This window comes from Planococcus citri, chromosome 2 (genome assembly GCF_950023065.1).
Source record: "Planococcus citri chromosome 2, ihPlaCitr1.1, whole genome shotgun sequence".
NCBI lineage: Eukaryota > Metazoa > Arthropoda > Insecta > Hemiptera > Pseudococcidae > Planococcus > Planococcus citri.
The window spans coordinates 80,716,874-80,734,156 of NC_088678.1; the positions used below are offsets into that span (position 1 = coordinate 80,716,874).

General features: G+C 33.1%; 1 protein-coding gene across 8 annotated transcripts in view; it reads right to left on the minus strand.

Annotated features, from left to right (window-relative positions):
- Positions 1-758: 758 nt before the first annotated feature.
- numb (NUMB endocytic adaptor protein) overlaps positions 759-17,283 on the minus strand; it is a 145,890-nt gene continuing 129,365 nt past the window's right edge. For 7 of the 8 annotated variants that reach the window (XM_065353440.1, XM_065353442.1, XM_065353443.1 and 4 more), the window contains exons 6-10: positions 13,223-13,520; positions 9,969-10,232; positions 9,131-9,291; positions 8,923-9,049; positions 759-2,561 (exon numbers count right to left, since the gene is read on the minus strand). In XM_065353440.1, coding sequence (XP_065209512.1) covers positions 1,900-2,561; positions 8,923-9,049; positions 9,131-9,291; positions 9,969-10,232; positions 13,223-13,520 — 1,512 coding nt within the window. In that variant the 3' untranslated portion in view covers positions 759-1,899. The remainder of the gene's footprint in view (positions 2,562-8,922; positions 9,050-9,130; positions 9,292-9,968; positions 10,233-13,222; positions 13,521-17,283) is intronic. The other variant, XM_065353439.1, reaches the window with a different exon arrangement.

A 17,283-nucleotide genomic window follows, 5' to 3' on the forward strand; every position in this document is an offset into this window, starting at 1 on the left:
TTCGCGATTTTTGATCTATAAAGTAACATGTTCGAAATCAAAACTCAAATTTGTCCTTCAAAAATCGACACGCTAAGATCCACTCAATTTCCAAATACCGAATGAACTCGAGGCGATTCGAAGCAGTTCTGGAACCTCCGACGATTTTTTGGAAATTCCAGTTTATCAAAAAGTTCCATAAAAACAGTCCTTTTCAAACACTTCTAATTACGTATTGGTACTTTTTGAAAATCTATAGTTTTCAAAATATGGCTGGAAGCTCGAAAAAGCTTAAAATCGCCAATTTTCGCTTTCCAACTTCACCGAGTAGATATAACTTTGAAGAAATTCCAACTTTCAAAAATTTTCTGGAGGCTCCAGAACTGCTCAAAACTGGTTGGAATCGTTTGTAATCGATTTGGAGATTCAAACATGGAGTACACAACAAATTTCTGTTTTCTAAATTAATTTGGAGAAATTTCAATTTTTCTCTCCATTTTTAAGGTCAAATTGATTTTTAAAAATTTACCAAAAATCGAAAAATGCACTTTCACTTTAGAAATTTTAGCTGGAGATGTATTTTAGCAGCCTTCAAAGTTACTACGTTCCTTCTTCACAAAAAAAAAAAAAAAAATCAATCGTAGTTTATGAAACTCCCTAATTCTGGAGTGAATTATCAACAAAATTTAGCAAGAGCGAATTTCCCTTACTTTTCCCGAATTAACCAAGATTTCCAACAACTGGACATCTCGAACGGAAAAAGAATAACCAAGCACACACTCGGTATAAAATTATATTTGTAACGCATAGCTACATTCTTTAACCCTAATAGTTTTCTTAATACTGAATTACATATTTCTATCTCTGTACAACGATATAACAAAAATACTACGATGATAAAAAAAAGAAAAAGAAAAAAAGGAATAGAAGAGAAAAAAAAATAAACACAACTAAAAAGCTCTTGTTTACGCAGTTTTTTTTTATCACACTACGAGAATTAGCTACCAACAGATATACGATGACGACGTGATATGCTCAAGTTCTCAAAAGCATTTACTTAATTTAAAGAAAAAAAACAAAACAAAAACAAAAAAAAAATAAATCATGATAAAAATAATGGCACTTAAAATTTTCATTTCGTAATAAAAACAACGTCAAGCGTATTCTGATATGTTTTGGAGACAATAAAGAACAAGAAGAAGAAGGTCGTAATGTAATGAGCATTGGTTCCCAAAAAAAAAAAATCACAACTCGTTGGACAACTGCGTCAAAGCTACCACGTGTAGTGTAAATTTACACAAAAAAATTATTACCTCTTATGCATTATATAGTAGTACAATATTTTGTTTCAAGTTTGTTTTTTTTTACAATATTATTATATTAACGAAACATGTACATAAAATAGTAAAGAAATAAAGAAGAAGTTCGAATATATTACATTTTTCTAATAACGACCGGATTCCACTCCGGTGGGAGATCAAATTAAAAAGTAAAAATAAAACAATAAGCTAATATCGTTTTGTTTTTATCCTTAAGTACACGTTCATTTTTTTTAATTTCAATTAAAAAGAGAGGAGGAAAACATAAAAAAAAAGAAACTAAAATAAAAAATATAAACCCTTCAACACGACGATGTACGTATACAGACAGTCTCAAAGCATTGCAGCAATAGCCCCCTCCTTAGCACCATAAATGCGCAATACTCTCAAACAAATTTCGCTCGGTAGAGCTCATAAATGTACTACTACGTTCAACTTAAAGACAAAAAAAAAGAGAAAGAAAGAAAAAAGAAAAGAAAAGAAAAACATGATCACAGCTCGCTCAGTCGTAATATACACAACATAAGTAGTCCAAATGGTACATTCTGATCAATCTAAAAAAATAAATAACAATGAAAGACTTGACAGATGACACGTTGCACTACATCTGTACTTCGAAAGACGTCTTGACGCCGCCACCACCGTCAGCTGTCGAAGAACTACCAGCCAAAGGGCTACCGGTCAAAAAAGGGTTGGTATTTTTAGACGACGGAGCTGCCCTCGAAGAAGGTTTCGCTGCTTCGGTCAAAGAAGCCCAATCGATATTAAACGGATCCGGTTTCTCGTTGTTGGCTGTCGCAGCTCGACTCAATACGGTTTCAGCTGACCCCAGGGAATAGCCTCGAGAATGCATCGCTAAAGTAGGTATACGTTTAATGGCAGGAGGCGACGTGGAAGAAGACGACGAATCTGAGACGTTCATTGTGAGTTGAGCTACTTTACCCAGCCATTGCTCGGGTTTCGGTAACTGGGCATTATTTGACGATAACGGAGGAGTATCTGGCGGAGTTAGAGGGATCTCGACCGATGATACGGTGGACATGGGCTGCGACAGAGTACTGCTGTTGCTCATCTCATCCCGGGATATGTTATTAATTGTATTATTAGCGGTAATGGTGTTATTGGTTGAGGTGGTGGTGTTGGTGTTGTTGTTGTTCAGAGTATTTGTGTCCATCAATTGGAGTACATCGGAGTGGTGGTGTTGTTGTTGTGGGTGTTGGGACGGTTGGTAGAGTAACTGGTCCAGAGGGTTATCAGAATCTGCTGTAAGAGAAAACCGTATTGGAATTAGTTTCGTTGAAATTATCTCGTTAAGTAAGTAGCCATATTATCGTACTAAATGGTGCAAAATTGAAGCAAAAGCGAGAAAATTGTCATTTCTGAAGGGAAATAGAATCAAGGAATGTAAGCAAATAGGCCCTAATTTCGACTAGATTTCAAAAAATCGAAAGGAAATGGGAAAGGGAACGTCTTTTTGGCAATTTTGGCAAAATGTATAAATTTCATTAAATTTTGACCCAAAAATAGACTTTTGAAAAAAAGGACTAAAAGTAAGAAATTTGAGCAATTTTAATGAAATGAAAAAAAAAAAAAAAAAAAAAAAAAAAAAAAATAGACTTCATGGGAAAAATACTACTTTTTGGCAACTTTGGCAAAAAGCAGAAAATGTGGGCAATTTTGGTTTAAAAAAGTCAGACTTTAAGGTAGCTTAAGCAGATAAGTGGAACTTTTAGAGAATTTTTGGGGCAAAGCAGGCCCTCAAATTTCAACAAGAAATACAATTTTCAGTAAATTTTAGAAAAAAAAATGTAAACTATCTGACAATTTTAACCAAAATTAGAACCTATTTTTAGTCAATTTCGGAAAAAAATCTACTGAACTTTTAAGGGTGTTTTCAACAGAAAAAAGAACTTTCAATCTTGGCAAAAAAATGCAGAACTTCAAATTTTGACAAAAACTTACGATTTTTCTTAGCAATTTTGGCAGAAAACAGGACTTGTTATTTTACTCAAAAAAATATTTTAGTGACTTTTGACCAAAAAATTAGAACATTTCTGCAATTTTTAAATTTTTTTAGCCCAAAAAAGTCACAATTTCTTATTGTTGGACGAAAAATCAAATCGACAATTTTTTGACCAAAATTTTGAAATCTGGACTTTTTTGGCAAAAAAAAAAAACTTTTATCAATTTTGACAAAAGCTTAGCCAATTTTGCCCAAAATTGAAACTTATAGTCCAGTTTGAAAAAAAAATCGGATTTTCTCAGAAAATAGGAATTTTGATCTAAAAGTTACTGCTTTTGGTTAAATTTGGAAAAAATCGAGGCCTTCGGTCAAATTGGGCAGAAATAAGGACTTTTGGGAATAATTCATGGTAGAAAACAGTGCCTTGCAATTTTGACATTGAATTGAGAATTTTTCCAAAAAGTATGACTTTTTAGCAATTTTTGGAAAAATTTCACTTTTTGCCAAAAAAAATATGCAATCTTCCTCTACAATTTTGCAAAAAATCTGCAATTTTTTGCAAAAAAAAAATGAATCTGTTGATCAATAATTATTTTAGCAAGTAAAAAAAGTAGACCTTTGTTGACAATTTTTTCCAAAGTTGAACAACTTGTAAACTAAAAAAGAGTGAGCATTTTTGGACATTTCTAGCAGAATGGTTTCGGCAAAAAGCAGCATTTTCAGTCAACTTTTGAATTGTTTGAAATTTTAGCAACAAACAGGACTTGCAATTTCTACAAAATGTAAGACTTTTAGTCATTTTTACCAAAAATCAGGACTTTCAGTCATTTCTGGCAAAAGTGCTCAACTTTTTTGAAAAAATTAGGGCTTTTTGACAGATTTTACAGGAACAAGACTATAGCAATTTTGCCCAAAAATAGGTGATTTTGAAGATTTAGGCAAAAATTAGGACTCATGAGCAATTTTGGAGTTTGAAAGAAAACTGGACTCACAATTTTTTGGCAATTTTTTTTTTGGAAATTTTGGCTAAAAATAGATGATTTTGAAGATTCAGACAAAAATTAGGACTCATGAGCAATTTTGGAGTTTGAAAGAAAACTGGACTCACAATTTTTCAAAAAAGACAATTTATTGGAAATTTTTGGGAAATTTTGCCCAAAAATAGATGATTTTGAAGATTTAGGCAAAAATTAGGACTCATGAGCAATTTTGGAGTTCGAAAGAAAACTGGACTCACAATTTTTCAAAGAAGACAATTTTTTGGAAATTTTTGGGAAATTTTTTTGGCAATTTTTTTTTGGAAATTTTGCCCAAAAATAGATGATTTTGAAGATTTAGGCAAAAATTAGGACTCATGAGCAATTTTAGAGTTCGAAAGAAAACTGGACTCACAATTTTTCAAAACAGACAATTTTTTGGAAATTTTTGGGAAATTTTGCCCATTAATAGATGATTTTGAAGATTTAGGCAAAAATTGAGACTCATGAGCAATTTTGGAGTTGGAAAGAAAACTGGACTCACAATTTTTTGGCAATTTTTGAAAATTTTTTTTGGAAATTTTGGCAAAATTGCAGAATTTTTTCAAACAAATTACGGTTTGCAATTAATGAAAATAAATAGAATTTTAAATGTAGTATCTTAACGAAAATTTGGAACTTTCTTTCTGCTGAATTTGACAGAAAATAAGACAATTTTTTTTTGAAAAAATAAGCCTTTCAGTCAGTTTAGGAAAAATTTGAAGCTTTTCGACAATTTTGGCCAACGTTGAAACTTCCAGTCAATATGTAGAAACTTTTTACCAACTTTGCAAAAACATGATAACTTTTGGGAAATTTTAGCAGAAAATAGGTCTCTTGATTTTGGCAAAGCAGCAATTTCAGTAAATTTTGCAAAAAATATACTTTTTTCAATAGCAAATCTTGACAGAAAACAGGACTTGAGAATGGTAGGATCATTATGACCTTGAAAATTCCAGAGATTTTATGAAAAAATTGAGACTTAAGGAAAATTTTAGTAAAAAAAAATAGCGCCTGTACTTTTTTTGAAAAGTAGAACTTTCAGTTAGTCGATTTGACGAAAAAAACTTTAACAATATTTTGAGTGAAAAATTCAGGTTTCAGATAATTTTGATGAAGAAAAGAAGCAGGATAACAGAACAGTTTGACATCCTCACAGCTTTTAAACCTCAGAAAAATGAAAAAAAAAAACAATATAAGTATAAGATGAAACCTCAGTAATGGATATGAAACAAAAATGACCGTGAAAGTTCAAAAAGGCAATTTTCAGAATTCAAAACAGCCTACATCGATAAAAAAAATAGAATAAAACCCTTTCACACAGCCACTGCAACAGCAGGATTTTATCAAAACCCGAGAGAAAAACTTCGTATAAAATTAATACAGTCCATCGATTACTTTCTTTTCTGTTTCTTTGGAAAAAAAAAGAAAAAAAAATACAAGTTCGTCTCCGTCATTTCAAATTACTCTCAAATTTCACCGTCAAATCAAAAATTAAAACCCACGATCCCCAAAAGACCGAAAAAAAAACAACAGTAAAGAAACATTGCTCATATTCCGATTTTCGACGACGACGTTGCCATGTGATTACAACAAAATGAGGCCTTTGACTTTCGCCTTTTCCTTTTCATTACAATTCCGCCAGATTGGATTAAAATAACCGACTCGAGAATTTGCTCGAATTAAAAAAAAAGGCCTCGTTAGTGGCCGATTAGCATCGGCACATTTTTCACGCTTTATAAAAGCAAAAAAAGAACAAACCACGAGCGCGAAGCGAACAGAAACCTCGAATCAACATAACCAGCAGGCAGCAGCGCACGGTAAATTTCGCTAAATCGATATTTGTGACCTTCTCGTGACACTAGACCGAGATAATTCCATATTTTCCGCACACTTGAAACTTCGCCGTGTAACGAAAAAGGTCAATCGGGGTAATTGCAAGCAAAGGGGGAGGGGGTAGTTGTAAAGAAGGCATTTACCTCTCAACATGTCACACATATCGAGTAACCATAACCAAACTTACATACACTCAATCAAGTATCACTCGACACAAAAATTGAAAATTTCATCATCATGATCGATAGCGATAGGGTAAATGATAAAACTCCATTACATTAGGGGACCACCTATAGCTGGTTTGGCGAAGTGGAAATTCTTGAACCAGGCCGGAAGTAATTTCTAATGTCAACAGAAATACCCACGCTAGGATGTATTACTATTACTACATATCCTCGCAACTTTTAATCTTCAACAGCACTTTCTCCCACACACATGGATTAACGTTGAAAGGTGTAACCCACCCACAATCTTTGTAACGAGATGTAATTCTCAGAGTAAAATGTTCATTTACTCGAAATCGAGGAATTTTGTGAATTTTTATCTCCTTTCCAGGGCTTTTTACTGACCGAGAAAAGGTCCAAAATTCAAATCAGGTATTTTTTTCATGTCGATCTTTCAATCTAAAAAGTTATAAAATTGGCGAATTTTCGCTGTTTTTGATCAAATTTTGGAAACAGAATTTCACTTTTCAATTCTTGAGGAATTTTTTAGAACAAAATGTCTCAGAAAACGCTTGAAGTAAGAAATTTTTGGAATACCTATTTCAATTTGAGGGAAAGCCAACTGATCATGTCAACATTTTTTTCAATCCACAATTTTTCAATTTCGACAAAAATTGAGAAAAATGAAAAAAATCAAACTTTTGAATGAAAAACAGAAAAGTGAACAATTTCAAAGTTTATTTGTTGAAAATTAAAAAAAAATTTTTTTCACAGTTTTGGCAGAAAGCAGGACTTTGAACAGTAAAGTTGTCTTTGAAGAAGGGGGAAGGGGAGTTGAACTTATTCAAGTCAAATTTTTCTATTAAAAACAAAAAACAAAAAAAAATTAAAAAATTTTGAAAAAACTTTGAAATCTGATTTTCAAGAAGGGTATAATAATCTAGTAATTAAAAACACCCCCCCCCCCCCAAAAAAAATCAAAATAGAAAACAGTTTTTTTTTGAAAATTTTGGAAGATAACATAACTTTCTGGTCATTCAATTTTGGTTTTAAAAAAAGAGATTTTATTCTTGAAAATTTTTCAAAAAAATAAAGGATTTATTTTTTTAAGTTTTTGTCAAAAATTGAGACTTTTTGCAAATTTTGGCAGAATGATCAAAATTTTTGCAATTTTGAAAGAACAGCAAGACTTTCTAAAAACTCAATTTTGAAGTATGAGGTGGAATTTTTTGCAGCTTTAGCAGCATTTTTTGAAATTTTATCAAAAAACATGACTTTTTGGAATTTTGGCGGTAAATAAGATTTTTTTACAATTATGAACAAAACTACAGCTTCGTTTCAATTTTGGTTTCGAAGTAGGACTTTTTTTTTTGCAGTTTTGGAAAAACACAGAAACTCTTGGAAACTCGAATTTGATGAAAAAAGCAACATTTTTTTCAGGTTTGACAAAAAAACGACAATTTTTTTGAAATCTAGTCAAAAATAGGGTCTTTTTTGCAGTTTTGAATTTTTTTTTAGCAAGTTCGCAAAAATTACGACCTTTCGACAGTTTTATCAAAAAACTACTTTTTGAGAATTTTGACGAAAAAACATTACAACTTTTCGTCAACTCGCCAAAAATTAACATTCTCTGGCAATTTTGATTGAAAAATGGAAATTTTTGACAATTTTGGTAAAAACAGGATTTTTTGGGCGATATTGACAAGAACAGGACTGTTTTGATACTTTTGGTAAAAATTGACCTTTTTTTCGACCACTTTATAACAGACATTTTTTGGCAATTTTCACAGGAAGGAGCACTTTTTCCCAAAAATGGACACTTCTTGACAACTTCACCAAAAATTGACACTGCTTGACTGGGACAAATTTAGCAGAAAAAAAGGCACACATTTTTTTAGCAATTTTGGCAAAAATTACGTCCATTTGACAGTTTTATCAAAAAACTACTTTCTGAGAATTTTGATGAAAAAAAATGATGAAAAAACATCACAATTTTTCGTCAACTCGCCAAAAATTGACGCTTTCTGATAATTTTTGGAATTTTTTGACAATGTTCACATAAAGAGATTCTTTTTGACAGATACCATGCTTGATTATATTTATCCAAAAGTTGACGCTTTTTGACATTTCCCCTAAAAATAAACACGTCTTGATTTGACAAAAAAAAAAAAAAAAAACAGAACATTTCAAGTGAACAAAAATTGTGAGAGGATTTTTTCCGATCCCTTCAGCTCCATTTTCCAACATTTAGAATTTCCGAATAACAAAATTTTCAATAATTTTTTTCGACGGATCGTATTTCTCTCCTCCTCCCCCCTCCCCCACCAACCATAATACCTACAAGCAATTTCCGGCACGAACAAGCTAATCAGCTTCGCTCGATCATAAACATCCTGGCCGAGACCGAGACAATCGTCCAGAGTCGAATATCAATCAGTGTTTGGCACATAGCGTTATTTTTACTCCTAATTGAGTATTCAGTCGACGTATCACGGAGTACAACCAGATACACAAGTACCTACTTCGGGTAGGTAGCTTAGCTAAAAGAAGCACATGGCTGCTAACAGGAAGGGCTTGTACCTACGTAGACCTACGCAGATTGCATGTGCAATACGAAATGAATGAAATAATGCAATATCCTTTACCTGAACTCGACTTGAGCATAAATGCCGACGAACTGGTGGTAGTCATGGTTTTCATTTCGATCAACTGCGAAAAATCATTCACTTTGCTGGCGAATAAATCTCTGGCTGCTAATTGATTCGAGCTCAGCTGAAATTACACAATTTGATACATCGTCAGAAACCATATTATAAAAAACACCCCACCGCTGATGATCTTTCAAACACTCACTTCGACAGAATTCGAAGTCAATAAATCATCATTTTTCGTCAAAAGTGATAATCCTTGCGATAGTTGTTGACACATGGCGCTAACTTGATCGGTTACCGTATTCACGGAACTTAGGTTAAGATCGTTCGAATGAGTCGGTGATACTTCGGGTATTGGACTTACTGAAATCATCGAGAAAAAAAATACATCAGTATAATACATATTATAAAAATTAGACCAATTTTCAGTCACAATGAATAATAAGGTAAAGCAAAATGTACTAATTAATTCTCAAAACGATTCGAAAATTCAACTCTAACTCTCTTCAATTAAGTAAACTAAATTTATTCCTATAGTGTCGGAAGACAACCAACGAAGTGAGGGAAAGAGGGTGCTCAAATGAAGGGCGCATCGATCGTCCGTGTATTAATTAATCTCGTATTTAAAATTCGTCCCGTCGACATTACCGTGTAATTCGATTTAGTACAAAACCCACCAATCCAACCAATGTGAAAAAAATTCCACCTAACGATACCGTGTTTTTTTTTCACTTTCGTCAAACAAGATTAAAATTAAAAAAAACGCGTGGGAGAAGGAAAGTAGGGATGTACACGTAATCGGGCTTTAACAGTCGTATTTTTTTTTTTTCGGAATAATTATAAAACGACCGACGACAACAGGCGACGATATACTAATCCCTCTGCGCAAAATGAACACTGAACAGACTATTATTTAATACAATTGTACATAAAACAATATGCTATAGAAGGGCGAGAGGGGCACTGATGATGAAGATGGGCGAGCGGAGGATGAGATTACTCGTTGAGTATTAGAGTAATATATGAGTCGGTATTTATACCTGGTGTTTTTAAATGGATGAATTGCGACGTAGGTGTCCTAGGATCTAGAGAGTATTGATCTAAGCTATGCGATCTCGTTCTTTCCACGTTCGAAGGTAAATCGCTAATTCTCAACGAGAGCTGCCTCTTGAAAGGCGATGCTTGACTGTTCAGATGTGATAAGCCTCTGAAGGAGCCTTGTCTTTGCAGCAGCGATATGGTAGCGTGAGGTCTTTCGATTGCAGCTGTGTGTATCTTTGGTGTTGACCTTATTGGAATATTCTCTGTAATGAAGAAAATTAAAAATTAAAAATCATTTAACGAGAGACGATAATTACATAATCGTAGACGAATATCAAAAAATGTGAAACATGTGAATAGTTTTTTTAGATGCTGAATTTCAAAATCAAGACTTAATTATGAAGTTTTTTTTTTCGAAATTCAAAAACTCAGAAGTCTGATGGAGTCTCTGGAACGCTTTGAAAGCGATATCTATCGATTCGATAAGCCAAAAATAGGGTACAAACTTGATTTTAGTTTTCTGCTTGAATTTTGTATTTTTTTTTTCAAAAATAAACACGAGTTTTTCAATTTTGGGGGGGGGGGGGGTGGGGAGGGGGTTCAACAGTCTTGCGTATACTATCAATTTCAAAAAGTATTGCTTTTTAGCTAAATCAGGGAAAAATTTCAACTTTTTCATCAAACAAGAAAAGTCCACCTTTCGAACCAAGATTGAAAAGAAGTCGTAGCTTCGTCCAAAATCGTAAAAAAATACGTTTTTCTTTCAAAATTCCAATAAGTCGTGTTCTTTGATAAAATTTGAAAAAATGTTGCTAAATCTGCAGAAAAAACATCGATTTTTACATCAGAATTGAACTGCCAGAAAATCTTGCTGCTCTTCCAAAATTTCAAAAAAGACTAATTTTGGGCCAAAAAATGCAACTAGCAAAATTTTCAAAAAAAAAGTCTTGCTTTGTGTCAAAAATTGCAAAAAAATCTACTTTTTGACAAAATTGCAAAAAAATCCTATATTTTATAGTTTTTTCAATCCAACACTTTGGAATTTTCATTTTTTATTCTCTTCCACTTCTCTTTAAAAATGAAAAAAAAATTGCAAAGTTGAAAAAGTCTCGGGCTAAAAATCGTGCTTTTTTGCCAACATTACAAAAAGCCATAATTTGCAACAAAATTGCAAAAAATAGTGATAAAAAGTTCGTTTCCAAAAAAATTACTGGCAATAAATTTTTATTTTTTGACAAAATTGAAAAAATCATCTCTTTTCTTCTTTTCAAGTATTTCAAAATTTTTAATCAACTCAATTTTTCAATCAGAATTTTCACGTTTTTTTAGTTTACTTGATTAAAGGAAAAATTCGACTCGAATGAATTGGGATTGGGTTTCCCTCCCCCCCCCTTGAAAATTTTCTGTTCAAAGGCTCAAATCTCTGTTTTTGGCCAAAACTGTAAAAAAAAATTCAAATTTTTCCACAATAAATTTTTAGAATTTTTCACTTTTTTTCTTTTTATTATTCATAAGTGTAATTTTTTCTCATTTTTTCAAATTTTTGTCGAAGATGACTCCAAATTGAGTTGTTAGGCAGTCTTGATGTTTTCTCAAAATTTCAAACATCTTTCATAATCCAGCCAAAATTACGAAATACGGTGTTATTTTCCAAAATTGCTAAAAAAAACAGTTTCATTTTTTTTTTCAAAAATCAGATTTCAAAATTTTCAATCAACTCGAGTTTTAATTCAAAATTTTCGAATTTTTCATACTTTTTTGAAATATAAAACATTCGGCTTTAATAAGTTCAACCCCTCCCCTCCCCTCCTCTCCTCCATTGAGAACTTTCCTGTCCAAAGCCTTTCTGCCAAACTGTAAAAAAAAAAATGAAAATTTTTTCCCCAATCAAGCCTTTAAATTTTCTACTTTTCTGTTTTTCATTCCAAAATTTTCAATTAACTCGAGTTTTTATTCAAAATTTTTGAATTTTTCTATTCTTTTGAAATATGTAAGTATAAAAAAATTGACTCTAATAAGTTCAACCCCCCCCCCTCCTTCATTGAGAACTTTCCTGTCCAATATCCTGCTTTCTGCCAAACTGTAAGAAAAATCAACATTTTTTCCTCAATCAGACCTCGAAATTTTCCAATTTTCTGTTTTTCATTCAAAAGTTTGATTTTTTTCTCATTTTCCTCAATTTTTGTCGAAGATGACTCAAAATTGAGTTGTCAGGCGTCTTGATGTTTTCTCATTGCAAACATCTTTCATCATCCTGCCAAAAATAGTGTTATTTTCCAAAATTACCAAAAAAAGCCATTTTATTTTTTTTTAAAATCAGATTTCAAAATTTTCAATTAACTCGCTGTCCAAAACCTTTCTGCCAAACTGTAAAAAAAACGATTTTTTTTCTCCAATCAAACCTTGAAATTTTCTACTTTTCAGTTTTTCATTCCAAAATTTTCAATTAACTCGAGGTTTTATTCAAAATTTTTGTATCATTTTATTTTTTTTTTGAAATATAAAAAAATTGACTCTAATAAGTTCAACCTCCCCCCTTCTTCATTGAGAACTTTCCTGTCCAAAATCCTGCTTTCTGCCAAACTGTAAGAAAAACCAAAATTTTTCCCCAATCAAACCTTGGAATTTTTTACTTTTCTGTTTTTCATTCCAAAATTTTCAATTAACTCGAGTTTTTATTCAAAATTTTTCTATTTTTCTATTTTTTTCGAAATATAAAAAAATTGACTCTAATAAGTTCAACCCCCCCCCCCCTCCTTCATTGAGAACTTTCCTGTCCAAAATCCTGCTTTCTGTCAAACTGTAAAAAAAATCAAAAATTTTTCCCTAATCAAATCTTGAAATTTTCCACTTTTCTGTTTTTCATTCGAAAGTTTGATTTTTTCCCCATTTTCCTCAATTTCTGTCGAAGATGCCTCGAAAGAAAACGCTGACCTGATCGCTTGATTTTACCTCAAATTGAAATATTTCAAAAATTCCCTACTTTCAAAAAATTGAAAACTGAAATTTAATATCTAAAATTTGATTAATTTTGCAGATTGTCTGGAGGGGGGAAGATGAGAAAAAAATTCACAAGGTTCCTCGATTTCGAGAGGAAAATTGCTACAAATTTCTGATCTTTTCCAGCAGAAAGCGAAATTCTCTCATTTTCCCCCGTTTTCCAGAGATCACTGGACAGTGGACATGCTGCTTTATAACATCCGTAACAACGACAACAACAACGACAAAACAAACAAAGCTTTCGGCATTTTACCTTTTCTATTATAATCGTTGCTATTGTTAATATTATTGATAACGTTGGCCGGAATATTCGGTAATGCGGCGGTATTATTCGTGGGCGTCGTAACCGATGCGTTATTAACGTTATTATTCACATTAGTCGTATCTTGAAGCTTTTCAGTGAGCGTCTGTTGTCGAAAACTACCCGTTCTGGTGAACGTTGAATTTTGCATATCGAAATTCATCGTAACGCTGCACTCTTTATCGCGTTTCTGTTTCCGTTCCAGACAAACGGAAAATGCGCAGCCGACCGCGTGGCTCAATCTTTCACCCTGTGAACATCGAATCAAAAACGTACAAAAAATTAGCTTCAAAAAGATAGCAACAGAAATGGTAATACATAAGTAGGTACATATAAAAATAATGCTCGATGTGAAACCCATTCGCAGCCCAGAAATACCTTCTCGAGTAGGTCTAGGTACACTCTGAGTGAGTAATATTGTAATAATCCAATAAATGGCCGATTACGTTGCGAAGGAGGGTAATAAGGCGAGAACTCGTGTTGTACTCGATTAACCTTCGCAATATGTACGACCAGAAAGAAAAAATGTTCATTATCGAGTTGTCGGATAGAGAGATGAGGAGGCAGACGAGGAACAACTGGTTATTATAGTATACGATCGTCGATGGTCTCTGCATGGCGCACGGTTTTGTATTTTTTTTTTTTTTTTTTGCTGGCTGACTTTCTTTCACCGATTCAAGGTACCTACTGCTAGCTATGTAGTGTAATAATTCGCTGTGCAATCGTCATCCAGAATGATCATCGGCTTCGTGACGTCACACAGAAGCTGAACATTGGTTGCTGATTGCTCGGGCAAAAAAAAAAAAATACATCGTACCTGCATCCTCTGTCAAGTACCTAACCCTACCCACAGGCCACAAACAACTGCAACGGATCCAGAAATGGGTAAACTTTATCTATCGAGTCGAGTCGAGCGAGTCCTTACAACACACCTTATGTTAGGTCACAGCGCAGCAACCTAATGTCGCCAAACTAGTCATCGTATAAGTGCATTTACTTTGAGCATAGAGCATTGTCTTGAAAATGCACATGTGCTAAGCCTCAGGCCACCAGCAAGCTGATCCAGCGCCCTACCACATCAACGACGATGTGCAGATTACTGCACCAATCGATTTAGTAATCGAAACATATTTTTTCAAATCGCACCTATCTTTTTAAAAAAATAAATTATTTCCTAGAATTGGGTGAGATATCGAATTTCTAGAAAAGAAAATAACCGAACGAGTACGTCACGATGTGGTATTGGTATTTGTCTCCATGGTAGAAATACCCAACGCCATTCGCATAATCTTGTCGCGAGACTATGCTAATAATGCGGTCTCAAAAGAGATTACGTCACCGCCGATGAATTTTATCGACTCGATCGAACGTTATTATACAGGTAGGACCAATACGCGTACTCGTATAACTAACGGTACGTGCTCGCTGTTCAGTTGCAGTAGCAGTAGCTGTACCTTGACGAGATGACAGCAGTAAAAGTGAAATCCAAGCACAAAGAGATGCTGATAAATGGATTTCAAACGAGACAAATAATGGTATATTTCCAACGATAGGGAGACGTTGAGAGTAAATTTCAAAACTCGAGATGAAGTTAAAACACGTTGATACGAAGAACAAAGCGAACTTTGTAGATAAACAGTGAGAATTGGAGAGGAAAAAAATAAAATGGACACAAAAAGCAGAAAAAATAATGAACTGATGAAATTTTTGACTGAAACATATCAACCACAGAAGCGAGAGCAATGGGAAAGAAAAAGCTTAATTCAAGACGTGAAAATGAACAGAAATGTCAGAAATGTGTGCTTCATTGAAATACAATCATGTTGGTATTCAAAATTGCTGATTCTAATCCTGAAAACTCTTCGACTCTAAAAATTGAAAAAATGCACTCAGAGAGAGATACAGAGGAGGGGTCGAAGATCAAGATTCTGAAAAATGCAACGAGTGTCAAAATCTGGGTTTTTAGGGACCGGATTCTCGAATTGATAGTTTGCCTTCAAATTAAAACTGAATCCTCGACGGAGAATGGTTGGGCCAAAATTTGTGCAAAATGGTAATATTGGTGTGAAGAATGCAGGCTCTCTAAGGAGCCTAGTCTCAGCCATATAGGGATTCTTGGAAAATCGATTACTTAATCGATTGACAAAAATTCTCGTTTGCGATTTTAAACTCATCAGATTGAACAAGTTCGAAAAGAAAAAAAGAAAAATTGAAAAAATCAACGTTTAAGCTTCAAAACTGAACTTTCAGACCAAAAATCGATCATGATCGGAAATCGATTAATCGCGTTCCAAAAATTTCAATCATCAAACTTATCAGATCGAACAAGCGTAAAATGAAAAATCAATATTTCAGCTTCAAAACTAAATTTTTTGATCAAAAATCGATCATAACCCAAATCGATTAATCGATTTCCAAAAATTCCGATTTTCAAACTTATCAGATCGAATAAGTTTGAAATGAAAAATCAGTATTCTAGTTTTAAAACTAAACTTTCAGATCAAAAATCGATCATGATCGCAAATCGATTAATCGATTTCCAAAAATTCCGATTTTCAAACTTATCAGATCGAATAAGTTTGAAATGAAAAATCAGTATTTTAGCTTCAAAACTAAATTTTCGGATCAAAAATCGATCATGATCGCAAATCGATTAATCGATTTCCAAAATTTTCGATTTTCAAACTCATCAGATCGAATAAGTTCAAAATGAAAAAATCGACATTTTAGCTTCAAGACTGAACTTTAAGATCAAAAATCGATCATAATCGCAAATCGATTAATCGATTTCTAAAAATTTCGATTTTCAAACTTATCAGATCGAATAAGTTTGAAATGAAAAATCAGTATTTTAGCTTCAAAACTAAATTTTCGGATCAAACATCGATCATGATCGCAAATCGATTAATCGAACTACATAAAATCGATTAATCGAGCTCCAAAAATCGATTCTTCAACGATTTTCCGTCTCATATGATACGAATAATCGAACATATGCTCGAGGCGATAAAATCAATTTCAATCCTCAAAAATAGATCAACCGATTCAAGAATACAATTCAAGATCGATAATCGATTTTATTCAGTCCACAAAAATCGATTCCATTTGCAATTTTCGATCCCATGTAATCAATCATATTCAAGATTGAAAAAATTAACCCCCTCCTCAACGATCTTTTGAATCCAAAGTCGATAATCGAATACCAGAAATCGACTTATTTGTATTTACGATTGCGATCTCACAAGATCAAACATAATTGTTATGATGCGAGATATGAAAAATTGATTTTTCGCTTCAAAAATCAAATTACGTATCAAAAGTTGATTTTGATCGAAAATCGATTAATCGAACTCTGAAAATAGATTCATTTTCATTGAACATGTTCAAAATCATAATTTTGTATATTCGTTTGAGCTTTTCTGTTTGGAAAAAATTGACCAAAATTACATTTCTTTTTTTTAAATCATCGATATTTTTAATCGAATGGTTTCTGATTTTTACTCCCGATCATAAAAAAGACTGATCGATCTTCTCAAAGATGATTGGGAGATCTGAAACTTGGAAAAATTGCGATCAATGATAGATAATTTTTTGGTAAATACCAAACTGGTACTTTTTGAAAATCAATAATTTGTTATGTATGTAAGAGAGCAGGGGGGGGGAGGATTAAAAGCGAGGGTTCTCAAAGTTACTCGCAGAAGGGATAAAAATTGAAAATTTTCCTGAAAAATCAAAAAATCTAAGAAAGGTTAGAAATATTTCGTCTAATCTTTGTCTGGAATCATCCCAAGACTTCAGCTCGATCTTGAGTACAGTGTTTCTCGATTCCTCCCTTTCTCCCCCCCCCCCCCACCTTACAAAATGTATCTTGCATCCGGAATTATTTCCAACATTCGCTCATTACTTCATTAGTAAATATTAGAGAACAAAAGTGCAAACATTAGTGGTCGATTCGACAATAAAACTAATGAGAAAAATCTCACAGGAAGTAGATCAGCATTTTTTACGACTTG